This window comes from Brienomyrus brachyistius, unplaced genomic scaffold, assembly GCF_023856365.1.
Source record: "Brienomyrus brachyistius isolate T26 unplaced genomic scaffold, BBRACH_0.4 scaffold35, whole genome shotgun sequence".
Classification (NCBI taxonomy): domain Eukaryota; kingdom Metazoa; phylum Chordata; class Actinopteri; order Osteoglossiformes; family Mormyridae; genus Brienomyrus; species Brienomyrus brachyistius.
In genome coordinates, this window is record NW_026042310.1 from 2255320 (window position 1) to 2280307 (window position 24988).

At 45.3% G+C, this 24988-nt stretch overlaps 2 protein-coding genes and 1 long non-coding RNA gene across 3 annotated transcripts; 2 read left to right on the plus strand and 1 right to left on the minus strand.

The window, feature by feature from the left end:
* Window positions 1-345: 345 nt before the first annotated feature.
* Window positions 346-3140, minus strand: ripply1 (ripply transcriptional repressor 1). Its single transcript, XM_048998013.1, has 4 exons — window positions 2847-3140; window positions 2296-2374; window positions 1480-1553; window positions 346-1190 (listed from the first exon to the last, which is right to left on the minus strand). The coding sequence occupies exons 1-4, from the start codon at window positions 2942-2944 to the stop codon at window positions 971-973; spliced, it is 471 nt and encodes a 156-aa protein (XP_048853970.1). The 5' UTR covers window positions 2945-3140; the 3' UTR covers window positions 346-970.
* Window positions 2312-19083, plus strand: LOC125721867 (uncharacterized). Its single transcript, XR_007385990.1, has 3 exons — window positions 2312-2392; window positions 5368-5422; window positions 17766-19083. It is a non-coding gene; the product is annotated as an uncharacterized LOC125721867 (long non-coding RNA).
* Window positions 19084-19102: 19 nt separating this feature from the next.
* cldn2 (claudin 2) lies at window positions 19103-20605 on the plus strand. Its single transcript, XM_048998012.1, has one exon. The coding sequence runs from the start codon at window positions 19425-19427 to the stop codon at window positions 20202-20204; it is 780 nt and encodes a 259-aa protein (XP_048853969.1). The 5' UTR covers window positions 19103-19424; the 3' UTR covers window positions 20205-20605.
* Window positions 20606-24988: the final 4383 nt, after the last annotated feature.

The window sequence follows — 24988 nt, forward strand, 5'->3', positions numbered from 1 at the left end:
GTTTTTTAAGGACGAAAAAGTATTTATCTGTTTCCCTTTGCTGGAAGTGCTGCGTGTCATGGGGTCGGGTCTCAAGTGGTAAAGCCGATGGCAGCGCAGCATTTTCGGTAACTTGAGAGGAATCTAAGAGTTGGGTCTTTTTCATCCCAGCAGGATGTATCCACAGATGGCTCACGCCTGGAGCACTTAAGAGCAGGACATGCCCCTTTCTGACTAGAGAGATAGGGTTAGGGTACATCAAAGGCGCTCAGAAAGATGTGAGGAATCTCTGATAAACTTAGAATCAAACTTGATATGATTATAATGTTGACAATGTGGAAAAATAAAAAAAAAAGCATCCATGAATTATCTTTAAGAAGTAGTTTTAATTAAATAACAGTAGTTTATGCAATGTTTCAACAATGTATAAAAAGTAGACAAATTACATATAAATACATATTTTACATCATAAATTAGAAACAAATAAAATAGAAATTGTACTTTTCTATTTACAAACGAGGTCCACACCCTGAGATTATATGCAGGCAAAACAATCATCCCAATATGAGATCTATACAATCCCAGCATGCACTGTGGTACCATTGTGATATGTGAAAGAAATGGGTTTACTTGAAACTATCAAAGCTTAGTGGCATATTTGGTATGCTTTTACCCTTAAAGTGAAACAGTTTACACCACCAAAGTGTAAATAGTCTTGACGTCGATTATGTAGTAACATTTCTGCTTCATTTTTCCATACAGGATAGGCTTTGTCTGGAGTTGTACAAGTTGGTATTGTCGTTGTGCTTATTTGTTTGCAAATAAGGACAGTCGATGTCTTTGCGAACACTGTACAGGAGTGTTAACCATGCTGAGTTTCTGTGTCACCTGAACTGCTTAATCTGTGCAGTCCTGTAGATCGGCTGGGATGTTAGCTCCCCTGAAATAGGCTCGAGAAGGCATCAAACAGGGACTGCGGGCTCACTGAAGCTCAGTTGTCACTGGTAAAATGTGCCAGATGTTTCAGGCAGCTCCTAGAATCCCTGCCGCCGTCTTCCTCCCATTCCTCCTCGACGTCTTCATTGTCGTCCTCATCCTCGCTTTCTGATTCATCATAGAAACTGATGGTCGCCTGGACGGGAAAGTTCCTTAGCAGAACTTCGCCGTCGCTGTAGAGGTAGTCGAAGGACTTCGACTTGGGCCAGAAGAGCCTGCGACGTGAGGGTGGACAGAACGGTTAGAAGTGTGTATGTCCCACGTGAACGGTGACACAGAAGATGTAATTTTTCTATTCACGAGATTTACTTTTGGGTTTAAAAATCAAACCAGGACAGAACTCATTTTCTTGTGGCAAAACCTGCCCTGCTTTAAGAAATGGCTACAAATCCACACGAAACACAAGTTTGAATAAAGAGCTTCATTACGGGGTCATTTTTAAGTGCCAAAAGATTGCAGCTGCAGCCGATTTGAAATCCTCATTTCAGTGGTAGAAATACTGACCTTACGGGATGCTGGAATGATTGAGTCTTCCCTCCGACCAAATGACCTCTTGGGACAACTGCTGTGGTGTATGGCTATAAGCAGGGAACAGGCGACAAGAATGTTAATTTCACACATTGGGAGTAAAATGCCTGTTTTCACCACTGGACTTGCTCCTGTCCAAATGGTGGAAGGATGGCTGGGTGCTAGATAAGTGAGTCTGTGGGAAAAACGCCCTGTTTTCTGTCCCAGGCGCGAAGGTGTCTGCTTTGACTTTTCTGCGATCGACGGGGAAGTGTTAGCTGGCCCAAAACCCTCTTAATGTGTCACTTGTGGTGTTAGCGGCGTTCCTGGATAGGCTGCCGCTGTCCCGCCAGATGGCTCCGTGTGTCAGACCCAGAATTCCATGTCACTCCTTGCCATTGGTTGTCTTACATCCACTAAGTGGCAAGGTGTCGAAAACAGCCTTTTTTTAACACCTTTGGCTCTGGCACACTCCAGTGAATTGTCCCTACATTCCTTCCTGTCCCCCTGCTGTTCGGGCAAGTTTGTCTAACCCCTCCACCCTATTTAATTGTGTGTCTGCAAATACCTAATTTGCGATGGGTACACGAAGTACAACTACAAATCGCAAATACGTTTTCTGCCAATGAATCCGAATTTAAGTTGTAAATATGAGCGTTTTATGTTACGCAATTTAAGTGCGATTTGAAAATGAAAACTTTTTAACTATAATGATAGCTTGCGACAAGATTCGCACAACAAAATGTGACTGGACACATATCAACCACATACAAGTCCGTTTAGGGTAATGTGAGAGACAGATATGGAACTTACACACACAGTTCGGGTCCTCGTGCATCTGCTATGCGCATCTCCGCTGGTGGTGAGCCACGGTCTCCACAGGACAGCATGACTGCAGACAAGCCATACGGTCAGTGTCAATCAAATACGCTTTATTAAAGTACAATACCCATTTTTCAATACGGTGCTCTTTGTTAAAGCCTCAAAAATATCAATAAATGTAATAAGCAGGCGTTTCCGGGAGCAGTAATTCCCACCCAACTACGCTACATCTACACAAAACTGATCATGCAATACATGGATTTGTATAATTTAAGAAATTCTGATAACACGTATTGATTTGCTAGCATGAGCTACGCATTTATAATTAAAAAGCAATAAACACGTCTTAACAGGATATCACAAGTGCAGATACGCAGATCATCCCATGCGATCTATTTAATTGATCAATTGATATTATCAGTGATTGCAATACAGTAATTAAATACATCGCTTAATTCCACTGAAGTGGGATAATTAGCAATACATTATATCCATCCGGCATAAATAGGTGTATAGACCTATTGCAAGGCATCGCAGTTTACCTGTTCGTGTGTGTTTGGCTACGAAGAACGCAGTTCAAGAGCGAAAGAGGAACCGCAGCAAAGGGATTCTGGTGGCTGGAGAGAACAGAGGTTTCCATTTCCGTATTTCGCAGATAAGCTCCTTGGCCAAAAAGCAAAACCGTCTCCTGTCGTATCACGACGTGGGGAAGGTGCAGTCTCCGGCTGAATGCAGGATTCACGAGTGGTGGCTGAAGCCGCTGTGAGTCTATACAGCAGTCGCGTACGACCAGGGTTTTTATAAGAACCACAGCCGGGGGGCAGGCTGCTGGTGGATAGGTGGGCAGGGGGGAGGAGGGGGGCAGGGAGGGGGAGAGGGGGCAGGGAGGGGGTGTGCATGCCAAATGACTTGAGGGGGACAGGCTGCATTTTGGTGTGAAGAATTACCCAGTTGTATAAACAGAGAGTCGCAGTCAGGGGGTGAGAAATCTCATACCAGCGAGGTGATTATAAAAACAAAAAGGAGAAAAGTTAGACACCATCTGCGAGAAACGCGACAGGGGGTAAAGCAACGGAGGGGTTGGCGTATAATTAAGAGAAAATTAGTTTATAGCCCAGTTACTTCTGACTCGATCCACTATAAGCGCATCTCTAATCGGTGGTTTTAATATCTGCATTATTTTGTCATTTTAAAGTGTTAGCCTACGCTAATTTTAACTGACCTCAATAAAAAGACTAGTTTCAAATAATTACAGGGCATGAGCATAAAATGAATGACTTTCTATTACGAATGATTTAGATTGAGTGGAGTGTCATATATTTCAGAAGATCGATGTATACGGCAATAATAAGCACAAATAACAGACAAGGCATAGCATTACTTTCGTAAGAATTGATACTCCTCTTTTAATTTCAAGTTGATTATCGAGATACATCAGAAAATGCAGCAGGCAGTAGTTTTATTCATACTTCTGTTTCTCTTAAAAGGTTGAGAAAGTAGGGTTAGGACCTGCGTGCTCATTTGACGGAGTAAGTGGGGCTTCAATGCAGGCAGACAGCACGCGCCTGAGCACGTTAGCCGAGGTGTGACAAATGTCACCATACGCCCATAATGAAGGTCTAATCGGGCCTCGATGGACTCCGCGGCTCCATTTGGAAAAACCAACCCTGCACCTATTGCTGTATTTACCTCCTGTTGAGACAGCAAACTGACACAAAAGGCACAAATGGACATGCTAGGGGCCAGGGGAATAGGAATTGTTTAACCCAAATGCGGTGTCACATGCAGAATTGACTAGAATATCGATCTAGCCAAGCCTTCGAATTAAAAAGTATGGGTTTCTAGAGCCTAAATAGCCGAAATCAAGGAACGTAAATGTCAATAATTATGCTACGCTACACCACACCACACCACACACACACATACACACACACACACACACACACGTGTAGGGTATACCTATCCTTATGGGGCCCGCTCATTCACTTCTATGGGAAAAAATGCGTTATAACGCAAACTATGACAACCTTAACCCCCACCCTGCCCTAACCATAACCATGAGACACCAAGCAAAATACAAGAGTTTTTGCATTTTTAGTTTTTTCATAGCAGTGACTGATTTTTATAAAATAGAATTTTCCTTATGGAAAAAACGAATATATATCACGTTATGGGTATATAGGTATACCCTATAAACATATATATATGTTCTGCATGAAAAAAACACGTGTGTATACATGAAATTACGGCAGTAGGCAAGTGTCAAACATGAGATTTAAAATGTTTATTGTTTATTTATACTATTATAATTGTTAAATTAAGAGGTCGGAAGATGGATTGGGGATAAATATACTGACAAGAATAAATCGATATTAAGGAAACACTAAATTAAAGAATGATTTAGCAGGCCGCCGAATCCCCATCGTATTGGGTGCCTGGAAGGCACAATAGATAGAATAATTTAAACATTTATATTCAGTTTTAAGTTATAGTGATATTAGAGGACCCTTTGTCGATGACAGATAATTTCAATTAGGGTTAGTATTTCGTATACTGCAATCAGGAATAATTGATTTATATGCCGATTTTAAGGGCTATGGTTCTCTGGGGAGTCCGATGACATCTTTATCTAGCGCTACGATATAAATTTTGGTAATAACAATGTAAATGGTGGCACCAGTTAATTGGCGGAAAAAGTCAAATTACGATGGAAACTTCTGGAAAGTAGAGCTGCTTGAAGAGGAGCCAACGATAAGATTTAATTTAAGTCTTTCTGTAAGCGTTTTTAAGCGCTTACAACAGAGTGGGTAAATATCACATTCAGGTGCCTAACGGCGCTCTACCGATTATCGTCGTTCACAAATTGCATTATGACGCCCAGGCAAAAGTTTGCTCCAAGACCCAAATGTCTAATCCCCAAAACCAAGTCCTGTGAAAACAAAGGGGGGGGGCAGCTGATTATTCCACTCTGGTGGTTTTTGGGGCTGGGCGGAATGGGGTCTCGCATTTGCTGACCATCGAAGCCCACATGGATGCTTACATCTCCCTCCCCCCCCCTCGCAGCATTCCGCCATCCGCTGCCCGGACAAGCTGCGCTCTCCCGCGGCGTGGAATGCAGGTAATCGCGGCCGGAGCAGCTCAGATTCCGGGCGTCTGCACTTTCTTTGTGCAAAGTCAGTCCCCGAGGGAACTGAAGATACTTTAAACGCAGTGTGCTAAGTTCCTTTTAAAATGCAAAACACCTGGTTTTTACTATTGTACTTCTGTGATGTTCCTAACAAAGCCAGTAAAAACCTGTTTAGAACAAAAGTAGCCGGCGTAGTACAGTACATTGTTCAGCTCCGTATATATTATTTTTCGTTTTGTTTTGTTTGCCATCGCCGTATTGAAAACAAAGAAATTGCCATGAAATAACAGAAACAAAACGCTTGGCATATCAGTGTATTTTTTTCAATTGTTATGACAAATACATTGTAATAAAACCCCAGGAATAATTATTTGCACATAGTGGTACTGCAAAAACGACATATTTTTAAATCCTTTGGCAATCGTTGATTTTCTCACACACTAAACCTTTCAGAATGCACAAGCAGATCTGGATTTCAAGCTGACGACCCGGAGGTAAATAAAGGACACTAACCCCCCCCCCCCCCCCCCACCCTGCCATGCAAGACTGGTCTATCTCCCTGCTATCTCTTAGCAGAGCACAGTGTTAGGTGAACTCTCACTCCCTGGAGAAACACCTCTTACTGCCAGAGCTAGGGGTCCCTCTTCTCAGATCAGCGCCCACAGGTCTGACCTTTGACCAAAAGATGTAGATCCGTGCCCTCAGGTGACCTCTGACCCTTAATTGAAACACACACATAATTAACATGGTGGTAATACAGGAGCTCATAGTCTCACAATTAATACCGCATTGCACTAGTTCCAGGATACTCATATATTCCAACCAGGCTGTTTATGAATGGCTAATGATCTTAATTAAGTTGAACTGGCTTTTTTTTCCTTCGATTTCCCTACAAATTCGACTTAAAGACTGACTTAGGGAATGGATCTCGTTCGTAACCTGGCGACCGCCAGTATATGAGTTGCCATGAGTTGCGTACGCTGTGTCAAAAAGATTAATAAATTACTCATTCTAATCTTACATAGGCAGTGTTCTGGTTAAATACATAGGCCTGTTACATAGGTCTGTTGCATAGGCCTGTTACATAGGCCTGTTACAGCTGCCTGTTACAGAGCCCTGTTACATAGGTCTGTTACAGAGGCCTGTTACATAGGCCTGTTACATAGGCCTGTTACAGAAGCCTGTTACAGAGGCCTGTTACATAGGTCTGTTACAGAGGCCTGTTACATAGGCCTGTTACAGAAGCCTGTTACATATGCCTGTTACATTAAGGTTCCAAAACTCACAGGGACTGCTGTCACCCCCTTTGACCAAAGTACTTAATCTGAGTGATTCTGATTGAAACTGCAAGCTCTGAAAGTGTGTTTAAAAAACAAAAACAAAACACGTTTGGATAAAGCCATCGGCTAAGCGGCTATATTTCAACGGCCATTCCCAAGAGCACATCACAGAAATACCCGCCCTTGCGAAATCCTCTACCAGGTAAACATGACGCTCACTAAGAGTTTGCCTAATAATCTTTTCTCCTCTTAGAAGTGGATTGGGGGATTGATTTTCAGAGTCTCCGTTAGCTGTACACGTCAATAAATATTTGGAACCTAGAGGTACTCATTTGAACTGTTATCTGAGATCTACTGGTGACTAAGCAACTTGCACTTCTGGTTAAGGCAGTGCGTTGTGAATGAGCAGAGGCATTATCAATCGAGGTCCATGTGGCGCCCCCTGTCTGAGACAAAGTGAAATGAGCTCCGGCCGAGGACCCTCTGCAGCCATTGTCGCTGTACTGTACGGCCATGCCAGCCTCAGACGTATCTCTCTCTCATTTCTCACACCTAAATGTCAGTGCGATTGAACTTTTCCGACGTACGTCCGTTTCGATGTACGACCTGACAGTCGGAACGGACCCCGGTGTCATGTTGAGGAGTCAAACAGTCTCTAGTCAAATTTCTCAGAATTCATGTATTGACCATTGAACAAACAAGACGTTGTAGCAACTGATGTGGAATGTGATTCAGTATCCTGTTACCATCAGCCTGCTTTTCACCCAGATCCATAATATTTACGTTTGTGGACCTTCTCGTGGGTATCTCGTTGACACCAGTGTGACCCCAGTCCCCGGGTCAGTGTCCAGCTTGACTGGGATGGCAAGTGCCGAAGTGTGACTCCAGCTTCCAAACTGCTGCCCGCACCTCACACCTCCGGGCTGTTTGGGAGGTGTTAGCATTTAGCCCCCCCCCCCCACCCGCCAACCACCCTCACACCTCTGCAGGCACACTTCAAGATCAGTCCCATGCCATGCCCACATCTCTGTTCTAGCACCTTGTTAGACTAAGTCTCGCCCCGAGCAGAATCTGAAGCATGACTCACTGTTCCCAGATCATCACAACCACCACCACCACCACCCCCCCCCCCCACCCCCCCACCAAATGTCTACCTTTAGAGAAAAAGCGGCAGAACATGGGCACATTCTCCATCCCACAGAAGCTCCGGAAGGCATAGAATATTCTGGCAACGGGCCACAGTGACCCACATCCTCGACGCTCTGATAGCCTCACGTCTCACGTTGGCGCGGTGGGTGGGTTTCGAAACTCTTCTCAGATACCTGCCGTGTTCCTCATGCCGAAACGCTGCCTTGTTTCCCGGCACCCAACTGACCCCTGTCCTGGGTCACGGTCCAGTCCTGCATGTGCCGAAGTGTGACCTCACCTTTCACGCCCCTGGCCACGCCTCACACCCCTGGCCTGATTGGGGAGGTGTCAGTCTACCCCTCCCCCCCACCTCCTTCACACCTCTGCAGGCACACTCCAATGCCTGTTCCGACCTTCCTGGCACCTTGTTAGACTGAATTCCAGCTCCAGAAAGCATCACCCTGCAGATCCAAACCCGGTGGCTTTTTTCCCAGATCAGCACCTACTGACTGAGTGGGACAGAGAGGCTGACAGGGGTCACCAGGCCACGGCTGAACCCTGACCTTCTCATAAACCTACGGCTCCAGCACCAAAACATTCCCACATGCTCACCTCCACATTCGCATCCAAGATGCAAGAGTGTTACACCATGCAATGAAGATTATACCAGCAGACACAAATTAAACGCAAAGCAGAGATTTCAGATACACGTCGACGTAAGTCAGTAAACACAGGTGTAATTATGACAAGAAGTGCGATGCAGATTTGGGCATTTAAAAGACAAAGGACTATAGAGTAGTACGCAGATATTTAATAGATTCGGAAAAAAAAAAACCTAGAAATAAAAATAAAAAATTACTCTTAAGAAAATGTCTTACTATGTAAGATGTGCAAGTGGAGCTGCAGTGTGCCAGCAATACTGTACAGTACTGTGTAATGTGTGTGTGTGTGTGTGCACAATGTACAGTACTGTACAGATATTATATATACATATGTATATGACACAGATTCAGTGCAGAGCAGGCGTATTCCGGTCCCTGTCTTGGCTGCCCTTCAAAGCATTGTCTTGGAATTAGCCATGTGTCAGTTGAGAACTTCATAATTACAAGCCAGACTAATGTCATTTGCATCCGCAGACAGTATTGCTGTACATGCGCCAGGTCTTCAATGGTTTGGCCTGGGGTGCTGAACAGGGGGGTTAAATTTAGGAGAATTCCAAGGAGTCCTGAGTGACAAGGGCCCTAAAAAATGTGGAACATAATCTGGTTGGTCTGGGTTGGGGGGCCCGATATGATAACATCTCTAGCGGTGGCCCTGGGTATGATATCATGATATATTTTCTATGTACAGCTAATATATATGATCCCATTTCAGAATGACCAGAATCTCATTCCTAAAGATATTTACAGGACATCCAACAAGTAAATTTATATCAGAAGCATAAATACATCCACTGCTCTCCAGTCACTTTCAGGATTTGAATCTTTTACGGCTGACATACGTATCGCTCTCTGGCCAGAACCTGCTGCATTCATCTTAGTGCTAGAAACTTTCTGGGCCAAACATGACAGAAAAGCTGGATTTGTTGCCCGTTTCTCCATGGCAAAGGTCTTGAAGGGATTATGAATTTTAAGCTGCTTTACAAAAACCGCACTGCTATACAATAAGCAATAAAACTCCAATGACAATTCGGGAAACTTTGAAATGTATTCTGCCGAAATTATTTGCAAAATTAGCCCATCGATACGGGAATGAAGGAGATATTCACAACATCCTTTCAACCGGCCACATATTTACACAAGTCATCAGTGGAGGTTCTAGGCCATTTCCACTGGGGGGACGGGGGCGTTCGGGGGCCAGTTGTTCTATTAGGGGGGTCCAGATGCATTTGACCTCAATGTCCATCAAGTATAACTTACACTAGATCGCCAGCAGTCACATTTTACAGTTTTTACAAATATGTAACTCACTGTGATTTCTTGCTTAGACCGTCCACAAGCTTGATTATTTCTTTCACTCGTTAACTTTGCTTTTCACCAACAGAAACGACTTGACCAACTGCCGCACCTGCGTTAAGAGTCTGTCACGAAAACGTGCTTATGTTTGTGTTTCGCCCTGTTCTCAAGGCAAAACTTTTTGGCCCACATATATAAATATGAATAATAATAATACTAATAACAATAGTACATTTATATCAGGTAAATGTATTTAGGGGGGGCCACAGGGCGGGCCATGCATGTCGTCACGGGGGCACTGCCCCCCCCCGACCCATGCAGGAACTGAGCTGTACCTGAACCGTATCCGAGCTGTACTGTGAAGAGACACTATCTACAGCACGGTTCCAGTTCCCTTTGGTTTTCCACTGCAAAAAGGGCCGGTTCGGTAAACAGTCAAATAAAACCCAAGAGATGCGTATCTGCTGTTCACACAGTGTACATCATGATTTACTATGTGCCATTTCTTTTTAAGGTGTGTTAATTTCCTCTGGCTCGTATGTAAGAATGGGCATCTTATGTTAGCGTCAAATGCTAGTGAAATTAGCATTTGCTTGCGTAAATTTGCATTACAATCAGCTGTTCTATAGTTCTTTTTTCAAGTTCCGACTTATGAGGAATTCTTCGGTACCTCATGATGTGTGATGCTACTAATAATAAAGATATAGCAAATACCCTTATACAGGAAACATTCCTTGAGATAATCCATGCAGAACACCGGTATCTACGTGCATTTCGACCAATCAGATTTTCTGTTTTTCACTCCAGTGATAAGGACAGACAAAAGTGTAAAACATGTGGACCAACCACAGCTATCCTACATATTAAGATATGGTCTTTATTTTCAAAGGATTGCGGTGAGAATGATCTGGAAGGTTTACCTGGACCCAGACACTGGACACACTTCCACGATCGGTGCAGGGGACACGCTCATCTGGTGTTACACAGAAAGTATGAGTCTAGGACAGCTTGCAATTAATTAATTAATTGGCAGACGCTTTTATCCAAAGCAATGGATGTTCTGAGGAAGTAGGGTCCACCTGAAGGGCCGTGCGGAAATTAGTCGGCCGACAATGGGATTGGAACCAACAACCTTCTGATTTCAGAATTGAAATCGGAGTATCTATACATAGCAATGTAGGTCCAGGGCATCAAGACACTCAACACCCATGTCATAAACTGTCCCAGTAGCTGTGCTCAGGCACGTACCATTAGGAACATTATCACCACCAATGAAAAACCAAAATAAGCTATGACTGCAAGCTGCACGTTAAATATTTTCTCATATTTTATTATAACTTTTATCTTCACGTTTATATACTTTTTATGTGTCTCTATATTTTTTATACTTATTTTAATACTTGCATTTATTTTATTTAATTTGTTTATCCTTCTGCCTTGTTCATTGCCCAAGCTGGATAGCGGAAATTTCATTTGCACTGCTGGTGTGTTACTACATTCACGCACGTGGCAAATAAAAGTCTTTTATCTTCTTGAATTCTGATCACGGGCAACGGCGTCCAAAACCACCGGGCCGCATAGCGTCCTGACCTTCCGTTATCAGTCCGCCGCTTATGATGATCAGCAGCGATTACGCAGGCTGACCTACGCTGCAGGGTTTTGGTGACACCAGTCTGACTCCAGTCCCCGGTCGCTGCCCGTTCTCGAGCAGCGTGGCATTACTGTGACTCCATTTCTCACACTTCTGGCCATGCCTCACACCTCTGAGCTGATTGGAGAGGTGTTAGTGTGGCGACACCCCCCCCCCCTCCAACCTCACCAGCACATACAGACAAACTCCAGACCCTGTGCTGGTCCCCCCCCCCCCCCCCCCCAAAAAAAAAAACTTTTCATTTAGTGCCTTGTTAGATTGGATTTCACACCCAGGAGAAACGCCCTACAGATCCCAGCTCTGACCCACAATTCCCAGTCCAGAACCTACAAAATCTGCCCATTACATAGACAGTAACTCCACACTGGCACTGCTATTGCCTGCTCTCTGCCCACATAAATATTTTATAGTAATGAAAGAGTAAGAGTCATGAAAGAGTAACAGCCATGAAAGAGTCATAGTAATGAAAGAGAGTAACAGTCATGAAAGAGTAAGTGATATTAATGAAAAAGTAACTGTCATGAAAGAGTAATTAATAGTAATGAAGGGTAACGGCTATGACAAAGTCATAGTAATGAAAGAGTAAAAGTCATGAAAGAGTAATTGATATTAATGAAAAAGTAACTGTCATGAAAGAGTAATTAATAGTAATGAAGGGGAACGGCCATGAAAGAGTCATAGTAATGAAAGAGTAGCAGTCATGAAAGAGTAACAGTCATGAAAGGGTACTTAATAGTAATGAAAGAGTAACAGCCATGAAAGTTTCCACAAGATTATGGAGTGTGTCTGTGGGAATTTTTCAGCGTTCATCTAGAAGAGTATGTGTGAGGTTGGGCACTGATGTTGGATGTGACGGCCTGGCTTGCAATCTCCACTCTGGTGCATCCGAAAGGTATTTGATGGGGCTGAGGTCAGGGTTATGTGCCGGCCAGTCAAGTTCCTCCACACCAAACTCACCCAACCATGCCTTTATGGACCTGGCTTTGTGCACTGGGGCACAGTCATGCTGCAGGCCTTCCTTCCCCAAACGGTCCCCACAAAGTAAGCATAGAGTCTTATGCTGAAGCAGTAAGAGTTTCCCTTCACTGGAACTAAGTGGCCCAACCCCTGAAAAACAGCCCCATACCATTATCCCTCCTCCACCAAACTTTACAGTCGGCATAATGCAGTCAGGCAGGTAACGTTCTCCTGGCATCCACCAAACCCAGACTTGACCATCAGACTGCCAGACAGAGTAGCGTGATTCGTCACTCCATAGAATATGTTTCCACTGCTCCAGAGTCCAGTGACGGTGTGCTTTACACCACTGCGTCCGACGCTTGCCATTACGTTTGGTGATGTGAAACTTGCATGCAGCTGCTCATTCTATGAAGCTCCTTACAGTTTTTGTTCTGGGATTAATGCTAGAGGATGTTTAGAAGTTTGCAGTTACTGAGTGAACCGCGCGTCGGCGACTATTACACACTATGTACCTCAGCACTCGGCGACCCTGTTTTGTTACTTTACGTGATCTGCCACTTCATAGCTTTTTCTGTTTACTAAATGCTTCCGTTTTACAATAATACCACTTAGAGTTCATCATGGAATACCTAGCAGGGAAGAAATTTCATGAACTGACATGGCTTCCTATGACAGTACTACAGGTGAGCTGTTTAGAATGACCCATTCTTTCACAAATATTTGGAAACCTGGTTGCATGGCTAAGTGCTTGATTTTATACACCTGCGGTGTATAAAAGGGTCAAAGGGTCTGAATGTCACACTTGAATTCAGTGATTACAAGGTGTGTCCCAATATTTTTGTCCATATAGTGTATATCTGAGTGTCTTGTTGACACCAGTGTGACCCTGCTCACTGGGTCAGTGTCCGTTCTCGACCCAGGCTGCATGTGCCACAGTGTAACCCAGCTTCCCACACTCCGGGCCGTGCCTCACACCTCCAAGCTGGGTGGTGTGGTGTCAGTGCGGCACCCCCTCCCTTCCCAAAACCCGCAAATACCTCCACACGCCAACTCCAGGCACTGCACCGCTCAACACACCCCACCCCCTTTCTCTTAACACCTTATTAGACTGCGTGTGACTGCCCAAGAGAGACGGGACTGTGCTTCCGATTTGCCAGATCTGTGCTTGGCTACTAACCAGGACCTGCACACAGCTGCCAAAATGTCTGCCCCTGACCTTTGACCTTCTAAGCTGAGCAATATTCCAGGGCCGTATGTTTTTAAATAGCAGAATCACACACATACTTCATGCCCTGTAGCCTCCCCCCCCCTCCCCATTCTCTTGGCACCTTGTTAGACAGAGTTTCACACCTGAGAGAAACACGCTACAGATTGTACTCTAACCCATGGTTCCCAGCTCAACACCTACCGAAATCCGCCTCTTAACCGGACAAACGGCCCACCGGCCCCGACCCCGGTCTACACTCGGGGGTCTGTTTGTTCCTCTGTCACACACTCACTCGCACACGCATGTGTTGTAGTTGCTTGTACTTTTTCTCCTGCTTTATTTATCGTATCTATTTATCAGCCATAACTTCATCTTATTCTTTTCATTCACTCACCATCCATAATTTCACTCACTGTATTTTGAGCTGCCTCTGGCGTTTCCTCATGTACATTCATAAGATCCTCTCTTCAGTTCCTGTTTCTTTATCACTTACATATAGCTAATCTATATTTGTTCATTTGTTTGCCTAGTTTTATCTATATATATGTTTGTACAATAAATAAATAAATGTTTGTTTGTTTGTTTATAATCGTCTTTCACGTCTTTTGCCCTGTTATTTTACATTGCTTGGGTGAGGGTGGCAGAAAGGGTGGATTGATATTGTTTTTTATTATGTAATATTATGCACTTTGTGTTGCGTTATATAGTCTGATTGACTGACATATATATATAAATACAAACAAATACCTCAAGGAACCTGTCGTTTGCACCATACACTTGGTTGTTCCACTTATCTATATATATATATATATATATATATATATATATATATATTTTTTTTTTTTTTTTTTTTTTTTTTTTTTTCATCCACACACTTGTGTTTCGCCTTTATTATATTTTTGGTGTTTTTGGATTTTTTTCTTTCTCGATTATGCGTTTAATTGGCAAGTCGTACCACCACCAACAGCAGACAAAATTCCTGGTCCTTTTTGTGCTCGGTGAATAAAGATTCAGATTTTTATGGGATGTTACTTACGGACCCCTTGCTCATCATCCTAACATTCTCCCCCTTTACAGCAATAATTACAAGATTAAGTACATTTTAATGTGCTTTTTTTTGCGCACATCGTGCTCTTCTTGACACACACACACAGATAGATGCATGAAGCTTGGGGTTTTAACACAGGGACAGCCATCCATCCATTAAAGGCCTCTGACGAGCATAGGATTCAAACCAACAACCTTCCGACGACAGCCACAGATGTCTGACCAACTGAGCTACACTCCATCCCCACTAAGAGCACAAGGTGTGACTCTTGAGATTGTGAGGGATTGGTAGAGTCACATTCGTACTGTAATGCTCAAGAATCTGCTTTTCTCAATTTGGGGAAAAGATCCCTGGCGTGTGATTCTCACCCTCGACTTGCAGGGCTCGTTACGGTAATGAAAAGCAGCGCCAAAAAGCCCCGCCCCACACGTGGTTGCATTTATCCAAGGTTATTGTTCTTTCTAACGCGGCTTCTGATTGTCATTAACGTCCGCGATTAATGTACGTGCAGGAAGAGGCTCGGCTGTCCGTTTAGCGTGAGACTGATGTTTATCGGCATTACAGGTACATGCATAGGCGCATAACGGAAGGTCTGCCAGATGCCGGGGTTTATAATGACCATGATGGAGCCAATATTAAACAAAATGGGGACGAGGTCCCTTTAAGAAAGACAAAAAAAAAAACAACAAAGCACAGTCATGAGAAACCCCTGAAACGCAGCTATGGAAACCCCATACAAGGAACCGGCAGAGAGAAGCCTTCCTCCTTTTTCCTGCCCTCCATCTCTCTTCCAATCCACCCGGTTGACCCAATAAATATCCTTTATGAGGTATTTAGGCTACTGAGGTCCAGCCGGGTTTAATTAACTGGGTTACCTGTAGATCCAGGGCTGGTGATCTCTTGTTGTGACCCAGACCGATCTCAGGGCTATCACACGTACCCTGCAGGTTTGCCGTGTCTTGTTGACACCACAGTGACCCCAGTCACGGGATCAGCGGTCACTGCTGCAGTGTGACCTCACCATCGACACTCCTGGCTATGCCTCACACCTCTGGCTTGATTCGGGAGGTGTTACTGGGGCAACACGCCCCCCTCTCACACCTCCACAGGCACACACCCCCCCAGTTTCTATAGTGGCACCCAGTCTCAGCTTCAAGGGAATCTCAAACGTGGGGCGGCTGTTCTCAGATCAGCACCTTCCAGAATAACCCCTGACTTCTGCATGCAAAAGTCTGCCAACACATTCCACATCCTGCCTGTACAAAAACATGTCGGACCCTACTCACACACTCGCAAGACATGCAGTGGCGAACCCATAAAACCATATAAATTTTACTTATATAGTAACAGCTGCGTTTTGCAGCAAAATGTACTTCACAGAGTGACCCGTGCAGCGGAACGCTGCCGCAGGTCAGCTCACCCCTCACTGCAGGTCAGCTCATTCTTCACTGCAGGTCAGCTCTCCCTTCACTGCAGGTCAGCTCTCCCCTCACTGCAGGTCATTTACACAAGGCGATGTAGATCCAGAACCATAAGGATTGTAAGAGACCCTCTCATGCTGGTAACAAACTATTTCAGCTTCTGCAATCAGGCAGAATGTTCCGCAACATCATGGCCAAGACAGAAAGACTCAGAAGGTCAATCGACATCTCAATCTGGACACGCCCCCCTGTCGTTACACTGTATTATAGTATATTATTATAGTACTTTTATACTATACTGGACAGCAACCTTCTCATCGGGTTTCATTGTCATCGTCATCATTCCACCAATGCACTTTAACTTTCAACTTACAACTGCACATCGCATATCTGTAAATCTGTTTCAAATCTGTATTTTATTCAAAGTTCTATTTTTAAAAATGCTATTTATTTCTCCTTTTTATTATTATTTATTTATTTTCCCTCAAATCCTTTGTAGCTAGATGCACGGTCAAAAGAGTGCTCCAGGATACACTTCACTGCATGCAGTACCTGTATGGCTAAGCACGTTACAATTACAGAAGCGTGAAATCTTATACCGTTATATATGATGCAGAAAAACTTAATCAAATATATTCCACTATCTTTTGAGTGCCTTAATACCTGATCCAGAATTACTGACAAATTACAGACAAGCAAGGGGAGTGATGACAGTCTAAATCTCCGAGAACAGGAAAGCGCCACACCGCTTAAAATAATGCCCTCTAGTGGCAGTGATTAGGTACTGCAGCTGTACCACTCACGCAGACATGATGCTGAACTTCATTCAAGCGTGAACACGAAAAGAGATCAGTCGGTGTCACTTGAATGTGGAGCCGCACCGCACTAGGATTGGATACCTTAAGAGATCGTAGTTTCTTTTTTTTTGTTTCGTTTCACTTTATTGAAATGAACAAACTGATCAGATTTGGTGCCTTTTTTTAATAGGAATGCTAACGCTAGCTGAAGGATCTTGGCTATTTAGTATCGCGATTGATAAACATTCTCAACAAGGCAAATTTGGAGGCAAATTTGATAGAGCCCCCGTCCTACTATTCTAAGTGCTTCGCATTACTTCTGAGGATACAACTCCCCTTAATCGTTTTTTTTTAAGATCATGAAGTCAGTATTAATTATAGCTAATTATTAATTTAGCTAATTATTATCTTGGGGGTGTTTTTCTATTGGGAAACATACCCTCCTGGTGGTTAGAGTCTAATCAGTATAGTATATGTGTGTACTGACATCCGGGGCGGCATGGTGGTGCAGTGGTTAGCACTGTTGCCTCACACCTCTGGGACCCGGGTTCGAGTCTCCGCCTGGGTCACATGTGTGCGGAGTTTGCATGTTCTCCCCATGTCGTCGTGGGGTTTCCTCCGGGTACTCCGGTTTCCCCCCACAGTCCAAAAACATGCTGAGGCTAATTGGAGTTGCTAAATTGCCCATAGGTGTGAATGTGTGAGTGGATGGTGTGTGAGTGTGCCCTGCGATGGGCTGGCCCCCCATCCTGGGTTGTTCCCTGCCTCGTGCCCATTGCTTCCGGGATAGGCTCCGGACCCCCCGCGACCCAATAGGATAAGCGGTTTGGAAAATGGATGGATGGATGGATGTACTGACATCATGCATTTTCCCTTTTGCTCCACAGCGCCCCCTCCTGGCTGTATGCTTACTCAGATGGAGGAGGTCAGGTTCCTGGACCATAGCGGTGTCTCCTGCCCACAGGGTGATCCCTCGAAACCACAGCCAGTGCTGAATGATGCCGATGGAAAATGAAAGCAGACAGCACCGCCCTGCACCTGATTATAGGAACCCTGGCATGATTGTTCTTGCGAAACTATGAGGCCCCCCCAGAGCTACTCAGGACTATGACATCATGGCAAGCTGGTGCAATGTGTGACCCAGAATCCTTTGTGGTTCCTGTTGGATCAGGAGAGGCATGCCCTGTGCTAATTTTTCTGCTCTGATGAACTCCCTCACATTTTCACCTTTGGTCACGAACTCAGAAACTCCAAATTAGGACTCAGTCCCCGTGCAGCCCAGATGATGTGTGATTGGATATTATGGGAAATTAGTCCCGCCCTACACATGCACTGTCACCTTGGCAGCCATATCGCACAGTAGTGTGTCTCTCTCTGGCATCCCAGGTGGTGTGTTTTTCTCTGGAATTATGGGTAAAACTGCTCAGTCTTTCAAAGAAGTGTTTAATGTTCGGCAGTCAGGTGACCTTGGAGGTTTTTCTCTCTCTACTTGGGAGTTTTTGATTCCGCTCCTCCGTTGTCTTCTGTTTTTCTCTCTTTTCATTTCTTTGTCCTCGCCATTCCCCTGTTTTAGTATTATTCTGTATAAATGGTGCAGCGATGTATCACAACACTCATGTAAATCACTTTGAGGTGATTCTGTTGGGAACGGTGCTATAAAAAATAAATATAATCCAAACTGAATTGAATCAGGTGACAGTATCATTTTTAGCAAGTGATTCTTATGTGGTGAAATCTTACCTTTGTGGTTCAGGGGGTTTGGATGCTATGCCTGTGGTTGGAAAGTCGCCAGTTCGAATCTCAAGGTTGGTAGTGTGATGTCACCGTTGGACCCCTGAACAAGGCCCATAACCCCCCTTATTCAGGGACAGTGTGACCCAGCCTTCTCAATTGTACATGGCTTTGGGCACAAATGTTTGCCAAAGTAAATGTAAGACGAGGTTATTATTATAGTAAGATTTAGGATTAGCTGAACAGCATGAGAGTGGAGATTGAATTCGTACTTCTACATCTCACCTTCTTTCAGACCAGATTTCACGGCTTTGGTAGTTAATGGCTCCTGTAGCTGACCTCCCCATTCTGTAGCACCCAGGGGGCGACACATAAATCTTCCCCTGACCAGCAGAGGGCAGCAAAGAGTAGAACCGGCCATCTCTTCTAGGGCCTTGTTTAGGAATGAGAGGACCAAAGGTCAACAGCGGGAGGCATCCAGGAGCCGGGAAAATGTTTAACTCGCAGCCCATGGGGACTGTTTGCGTACTCCCTGTTGTGCATTTTAGGGGGGAGGGCGTCCCAATTTTTAGAGCAGATGAGATCCAACCCATGGGACAGAGGAATTCTGTGGGACGCTGGATGGAAGCAAAGAAGCAAATCTACTGTAAACGAGAACGAGAGGAGTTAAGGCGGGGCGACTGGACGGAGCCTCACGTGAGCTCGCCTGGAGGTACCAGAGGCATACAAGGTGACCCAGGGGCAGCATCAGCGGCGTGTGGTTTTAATCGGAGTTCCTGCTAAGCAGACCACGGGAGGAGCAAACGGGCTCGGCCATGCCTGCGATGGGGATGGAGCTCCTGGGCTTTGTCCTGGGCGTCCTGGGCATGCTGGGTACACTGGTGGTCACGCTACTGCCCCACTGGAAGACCTCGGCCTTCACCGTCAACAGCATCGTGACGGCGGTGGAGCAGAAGAAGGGCCTGTGGATGGAGTGCGTCTTCCAGAGCACCGGCTCCTTCCAATGCGACCCCTACGACTCCATCCTGGCACTGCCCGCCGACCTGCAGACAGCCCGCGCCATGATGGTCACCTCCAACGTGCTGTCCCTCCTCGGCTGTGCCGCCGCCAACCTGGGTATGCAGTGCACCGTCTGCTTGGACGGCTCCTCCGGCAAGGCCAAGGTGGCTGGAGCGGCGGGCTGCTGTTTCCTCCTGGCCGGCTTCCTGTGCCTCATTCCCGTCTCCTGGGTCACCAACGAGGTGGTGCAGACCTTCTACCAGCCCGGTTTGTCTTCAGTGTACAAGGACGAGCTGGGCGAGTGCCTCTTTGTGGGCCTGGCGGCCTCCATTGTGTCCCTGCTGGCTGGCGTCGTGCTTTGCCTCTCCTGCTGCGACGCCTCCGGCAGCGGAGGGGCTACCAGGGCCGGCAGCGGCTACCCCTACCACGCACGGGCCCCCAGGAGGGCCCCTCACAGCATGACCTTCCACGCCCCATCCCTGCTAAAGCAGCAAGCTCGCTCCCCAGACAGTTCCAGCTCCAGCGGTACAGGGCGCGCCCCAAAGGGGAACCCCTACAACACGGTGGCTAGCTATAATGTCACCGGGTACGTCTGAAGTCGTCACCGTGTCCCAGCGCTGCGGCATTTACCTCCCAGCGCTCCTCAGCTCGTGCCGATACTCTTAAATAATCCAAAAGTGGCATAAAGAGCAAACTATAACAGTGCATTTTTATTATTAGATATCCTTTTATGTTTTATCACATTTTATTGCTTATTAGAACTTATTACAATTGTGCATTATTTTTTACGAAACAGTTTCTCCTTCTACGCATGACTTTGTTACTGTCTAGGGGTTGGACCGCAATATAACGCGAATGAAATATCTGTGAAAATTACTGGCTAGAATGATTTGCCCTATTTTTTTCCAGTTAGAAGTGCAATGGTTCCCGAAATGCCAGCCTGTGTTCCTGCTGCCAAATGAGGCAATAAATTCAAATTCGGTGCAAAAAAAAAAAAGAGAGAGAAAAATCGATGTCTGGCTACCTTGTGCCAAGGCTGTGCCTCTTCTCACGGAGATAAGGTCTCCTGTGTAAACAGCAGAAGCAGTAATCATTCACAGACGTGTGTGTCCGCCACTGTTTGCCCTCTGTGTGCAGCTGCGGCAAATCTACCCCAACTGGATCCAATAAACATCAAGGCAGATGATGGAGGGATGTGGCACAGACTGTAAAAATGCTTTATAGTAGATTGACTCCCAATCAGTACAAATATAGGTAATGTTGCTTATTCAGGGCTACGCTCACCACGCAGGATAAGTTTCATCTCAGCACCTTGCATTTTCCCCGTCCATGGAGGTGTTGATTCTCTGACTCTGGCATAACAAAACGGCTGTCTCCACGTCCCAAAACGATTCATCTGGTACTATCACATCATCATTAAACTTCCTTTTAAAATTTAAAAAACGTTGATTCTCTTGTTCTATTTTTCCCACTTGTTCATTGGTCACTCACTCTGAACGAGGTTAGTGTCAGATATTTCTTCAAGAAAGGGCCATTGTATTTTATTACTGTATATGTGGTGATTTTTATTATGGCAAAAGTGATGATCACATCAATAATTATATACTTTTTAAGTTTAGAATTTATTAAACTTTGTGTGTGAGACATGCGTGTTACAGGAAGCCTCTTTCATGGGAATAGACTATCACTGAAACCCCGGGTGATTACTGGAAGTCGACCGGTCACATGACTGTGGGAGGAGTCTCAAACGACAGGGACCTATCACGTACTCCTTCATGAACGAGGACAAATCAGAACCTACATGCCGGGACAACGTGCAGGCTGACTTCCTGCTTGGTGGCGTGCCAGAGCTTGTGGGTATCTCACGGTGGAAACGGGAGCGTAAGGCGATAAAAAACAAAAAGGAAAATAAAGCAGGGCTGTTCAGGGTCACAGAGAGTGAAGTGAAACTGTGATCGATAGTTTATATGAGCACTGAAAGCATCCAGTCTAGCCTTGACTTGAGAAACATTATGTAGGTGAATGGTAACTATGATGGTGGTTGGGATTTGGAGAAATCCTTGAACTCCTCCAGGAGCAACCGAATGTTTAACTAAACTGAAATGCATTCCGCCTGCTTGGTACATAGATTGGGATACAAAATGCCCCCCAGTTCGCCAAAGTATATTTGAAAATAACATTAATGCCATTTGTCTAAGCAAAGACTGACCAGTCAGATAACTGAATCTGAAAATGCGGATTCATTTGCACGAGAGCTCAACTGAATCGATAAATAACTGAAAATCCCATTCATACATGAACAAAAGCAGTTAAGCAATTTAATCTAATTAATCTAACAATGTGTTTTCTATATATATTCTTTTTGCACAAACATTAGTAAGTCCTCCTCGCCACTAGAGGTCACCCTTTCCCTATTCTTGCTCCAGCCGCCTCAGACTCCCTGCCCAAAGCGTTTTCATTATGAGCTTCAGATATATAATGCATGGGTCATACACGGATGTTAAATATCATTCTCATTGGTCATAGTGCGAAGGAAAAAGCAATAAATCAAACAGAAATATTGAAACATATACGCATGACATATTAAGACACGAACATGAAGACGTACACAAAATAAATATGTTCACCGTTTGGTTGGCGGGGAAAGATGTAAATCTGAATGAGTAGAATGTACGCAGTTCTATTGATTGGGGTTAGGGTTACTCTCGATGTTTTTGTCACTTGTAAGACGACAAAATAAACAAGTTACACTTTCCAGCAAACAAAGTGTAACCAAGGGCCAACACCCAGGGAGCGACACCAATACAGCCGGCAATCGGTTGCCAGGAGTCCTTTGAGAGATCAGAGCCGACTTCGCCAGTCCTGCTCTCACGGCTCCTCACTGCAGAGCACAGGCCAAAGCAAACTCAATTAATCAAAGCCACGTGTAATTTAACCATTCTGACACATGGGTGTTTCCCATATTATGCTGAAAAACTTTCTGAGGAGCTAATACACTGACTTCACCAGTATGTGTAAGTAGAAGGGACTGATTGAATCAGATACCGTGATACTGATATTGGAAGGTCTTTCTGGATGATCCAGCCAATTCCTGATACAGATACCAATACAGATTCACTAATGATTACCCAAAACTGCCAACCGTCCACTTAAAGATTGTACCTGGACTTCCATCCATCCATCCATCCATTTTTCAAACCGCTTGTCCTACTGGGTCGTGGGGGGTCCGGAGCCTATCCTGGAAGCAATGGGCACGAGGCAGGAAACAACCCAGGATGGGGGGCCAGCCCATCGCAGGGCACACTCAGACACCATTCACTCATACATGCACACCTACGGGCAATTTAGCAACTCTAATTAGCCTCAGCATGTTTTTGGACTGTGGGGGGGGGGGGGGGGGGGACCGGAGTACCCGGTGATACACATGTGACCCAGTCGGAGACTCGAACCCAAGTCCCAGAGGTGTGAGGCAACAGTGCTAACCACTGCACCACCATGCCACCCGTACCGGGACCTACTCAAATACCAGGAGAGCATATAAATTCTCCAAATCAAACACACTGTGAACGTTTGACCCAACCTATAACTAGGTTGCCATTAGCGCAGAAGAACAGAGCAATATCAGTCATATCGTTATATTTCACACAGGAAGCTACACTGATCGAGAACATACAGTATTTTCACTTCCTCGTTGTGTGTCCGTATTCAGTTTATTTATTGCTGAATGCATTTTTTTTGTGTGTGTGCACTAACTTGCAAGTCACTTTGGAATTTGCAAGACATAAATATACATAAGCCTACCCCTTTCGAACCTACAGGATGTACCTAAAATCTTTTTAAAACCTCAAGTTGTCTGCATTTTAGCTCCGCCTGTTAAAACCTGTCCCGTTGCTGATTTTACAGACGATTTCCTCTATAAGGCAACGTAAATAAACAATCTCTATTCTCTAGAACTGGATCCCCAAAAACAAGTTCCTGCCCTCAGATCTGCAGCGCCGCTTGCCAGCAACGTCAGGTTAAAACACAACAAAGAAACGCCTCACAGCCCATTGGCCAGTGGGGACGTGGGCCGAGATGGCTCCCCGCATTGTTCCCCGTGCCGCCGTCTTGCCCGGTCCTGCCACTCCTCCCTCTTTCACCTGCTCACCCCCCCCCACTCCCTTCCTGGGAAGGTGCTTCTTGATTTTCATGACAGATACCTTCCTCCACCATCACTGTTTCTTGCAGATTCTAGCCACCACCTCCCCGCCTCTGCTCCTCTCGCCACACGTCCTCAAGATCGACTGGTGGGATCAGGGCACCATGGACCGATCTGACTGATGAACCTTCTCCATCCCTGTCACACAGACGTCTTGTCAGCCCTCTGGCAACCACCACCAACGTCTGCAAGCAAGGAAGCGTGTGAATGGGGCTTCCAGGTAATTTGTGGCGGCTCCTGCACAGCTGACACAAACTTCACTGCTGGTTCGCCGAGTCATTGGGACCTCAGGCTGAATACAAAGGAATGGACACCAATTCCAGCTGTATTGTGGGAGGCAAGGGCATATAGAAGGGTGGAACCACAGGGGCATGGGCCCCAGCTGAAAGCTGATTGGCTACTGGAATGCCCCTCCCCTTGTCATTCACCAATTGGAAACATATCATTGGCTGATGATAAAGTTGGCCCCTCTGCATGAATTACTGCCCCTCTTAGGCTTCCCAACTCCTGGTGGGATGTGTTTAAGAGGCCGATCTTTGAGGAATAAAAGCATTTCGACAAAAGTCATATGGGCACATGACAAGTGCTCTGACTAACACAGCACAGCTTGGTTCCTTTGGGTGAGAAATCAACCATCAGTCGGTGGTCATCAATCATATTCACATACAAACATCCTTCCTAAAGACATCCCTGAGTTGAATGGCGTTTCCTAGCTTGATGTTTTGGAACCATTCATGTTATGAACCTTGCTCCTGAATTTTGGGTGCTGGTGGAGGGGGGGTCTGGATTAGATTCCATCCTTCCTGTGTCAAGCTGCTTATTCTCTTCACACGTGTGTGGGACTGATCCGAAACATGTTTGCGACATGCCTAAACGTGCCGTCCTCATGACGGATGAGGTAGGGCCACCGGAGGGCCTCTTCGTAGCTTTCACACATTGTCGTAAACAACGTTTCGAAAGTCACGCCCTTTCAGGTACGCAAACGGCCTTGACATTTCAATAGGGGTTGTTAAATCCTGTGGGGGGGGGGGTGGTGGAGGTGTAGCCAGCCTGGCTGGTAGCCAAATTTCAATACAGTCGCTACCAACAAAAACAATGGCATATGATATCTGCCTCACCGAAATTATTCTGACCCAAAGAGACTCGCAAATGTTTCCATCTGCACAGCTTGAAACTTCTTTT

Coding starts and splice junctions, on each gene's coding strand:
- ripply1 (XM_048998013.1), bottom strand. CDS start 2,944: ATGGAAACCTCTGTTCTCTCCAGCCACCAGAATCCCTTTGCTGCGGTT. Junction 2,375..2,846: donor AGCCAAACACACACGAACAG/GTAAACTGCGAT, acceptor GCTTGTCTGCAG/TCATGCTGTCCTGTGGAGAC. Junction 1,554..2,295: donor CGAGGACCCGAACTGTGTGT/GTAAGTTCCATA, acceptor CCCTGCTTATAG/CCATACACCACAGCAGTTGT.
- cldn2 (XM_048998012.1), top strand. CDS start 19,425: ATGCCTGCGATGGGGATGGAGCTCCTGGGCTTTGTCCTGGGCGTCCTG.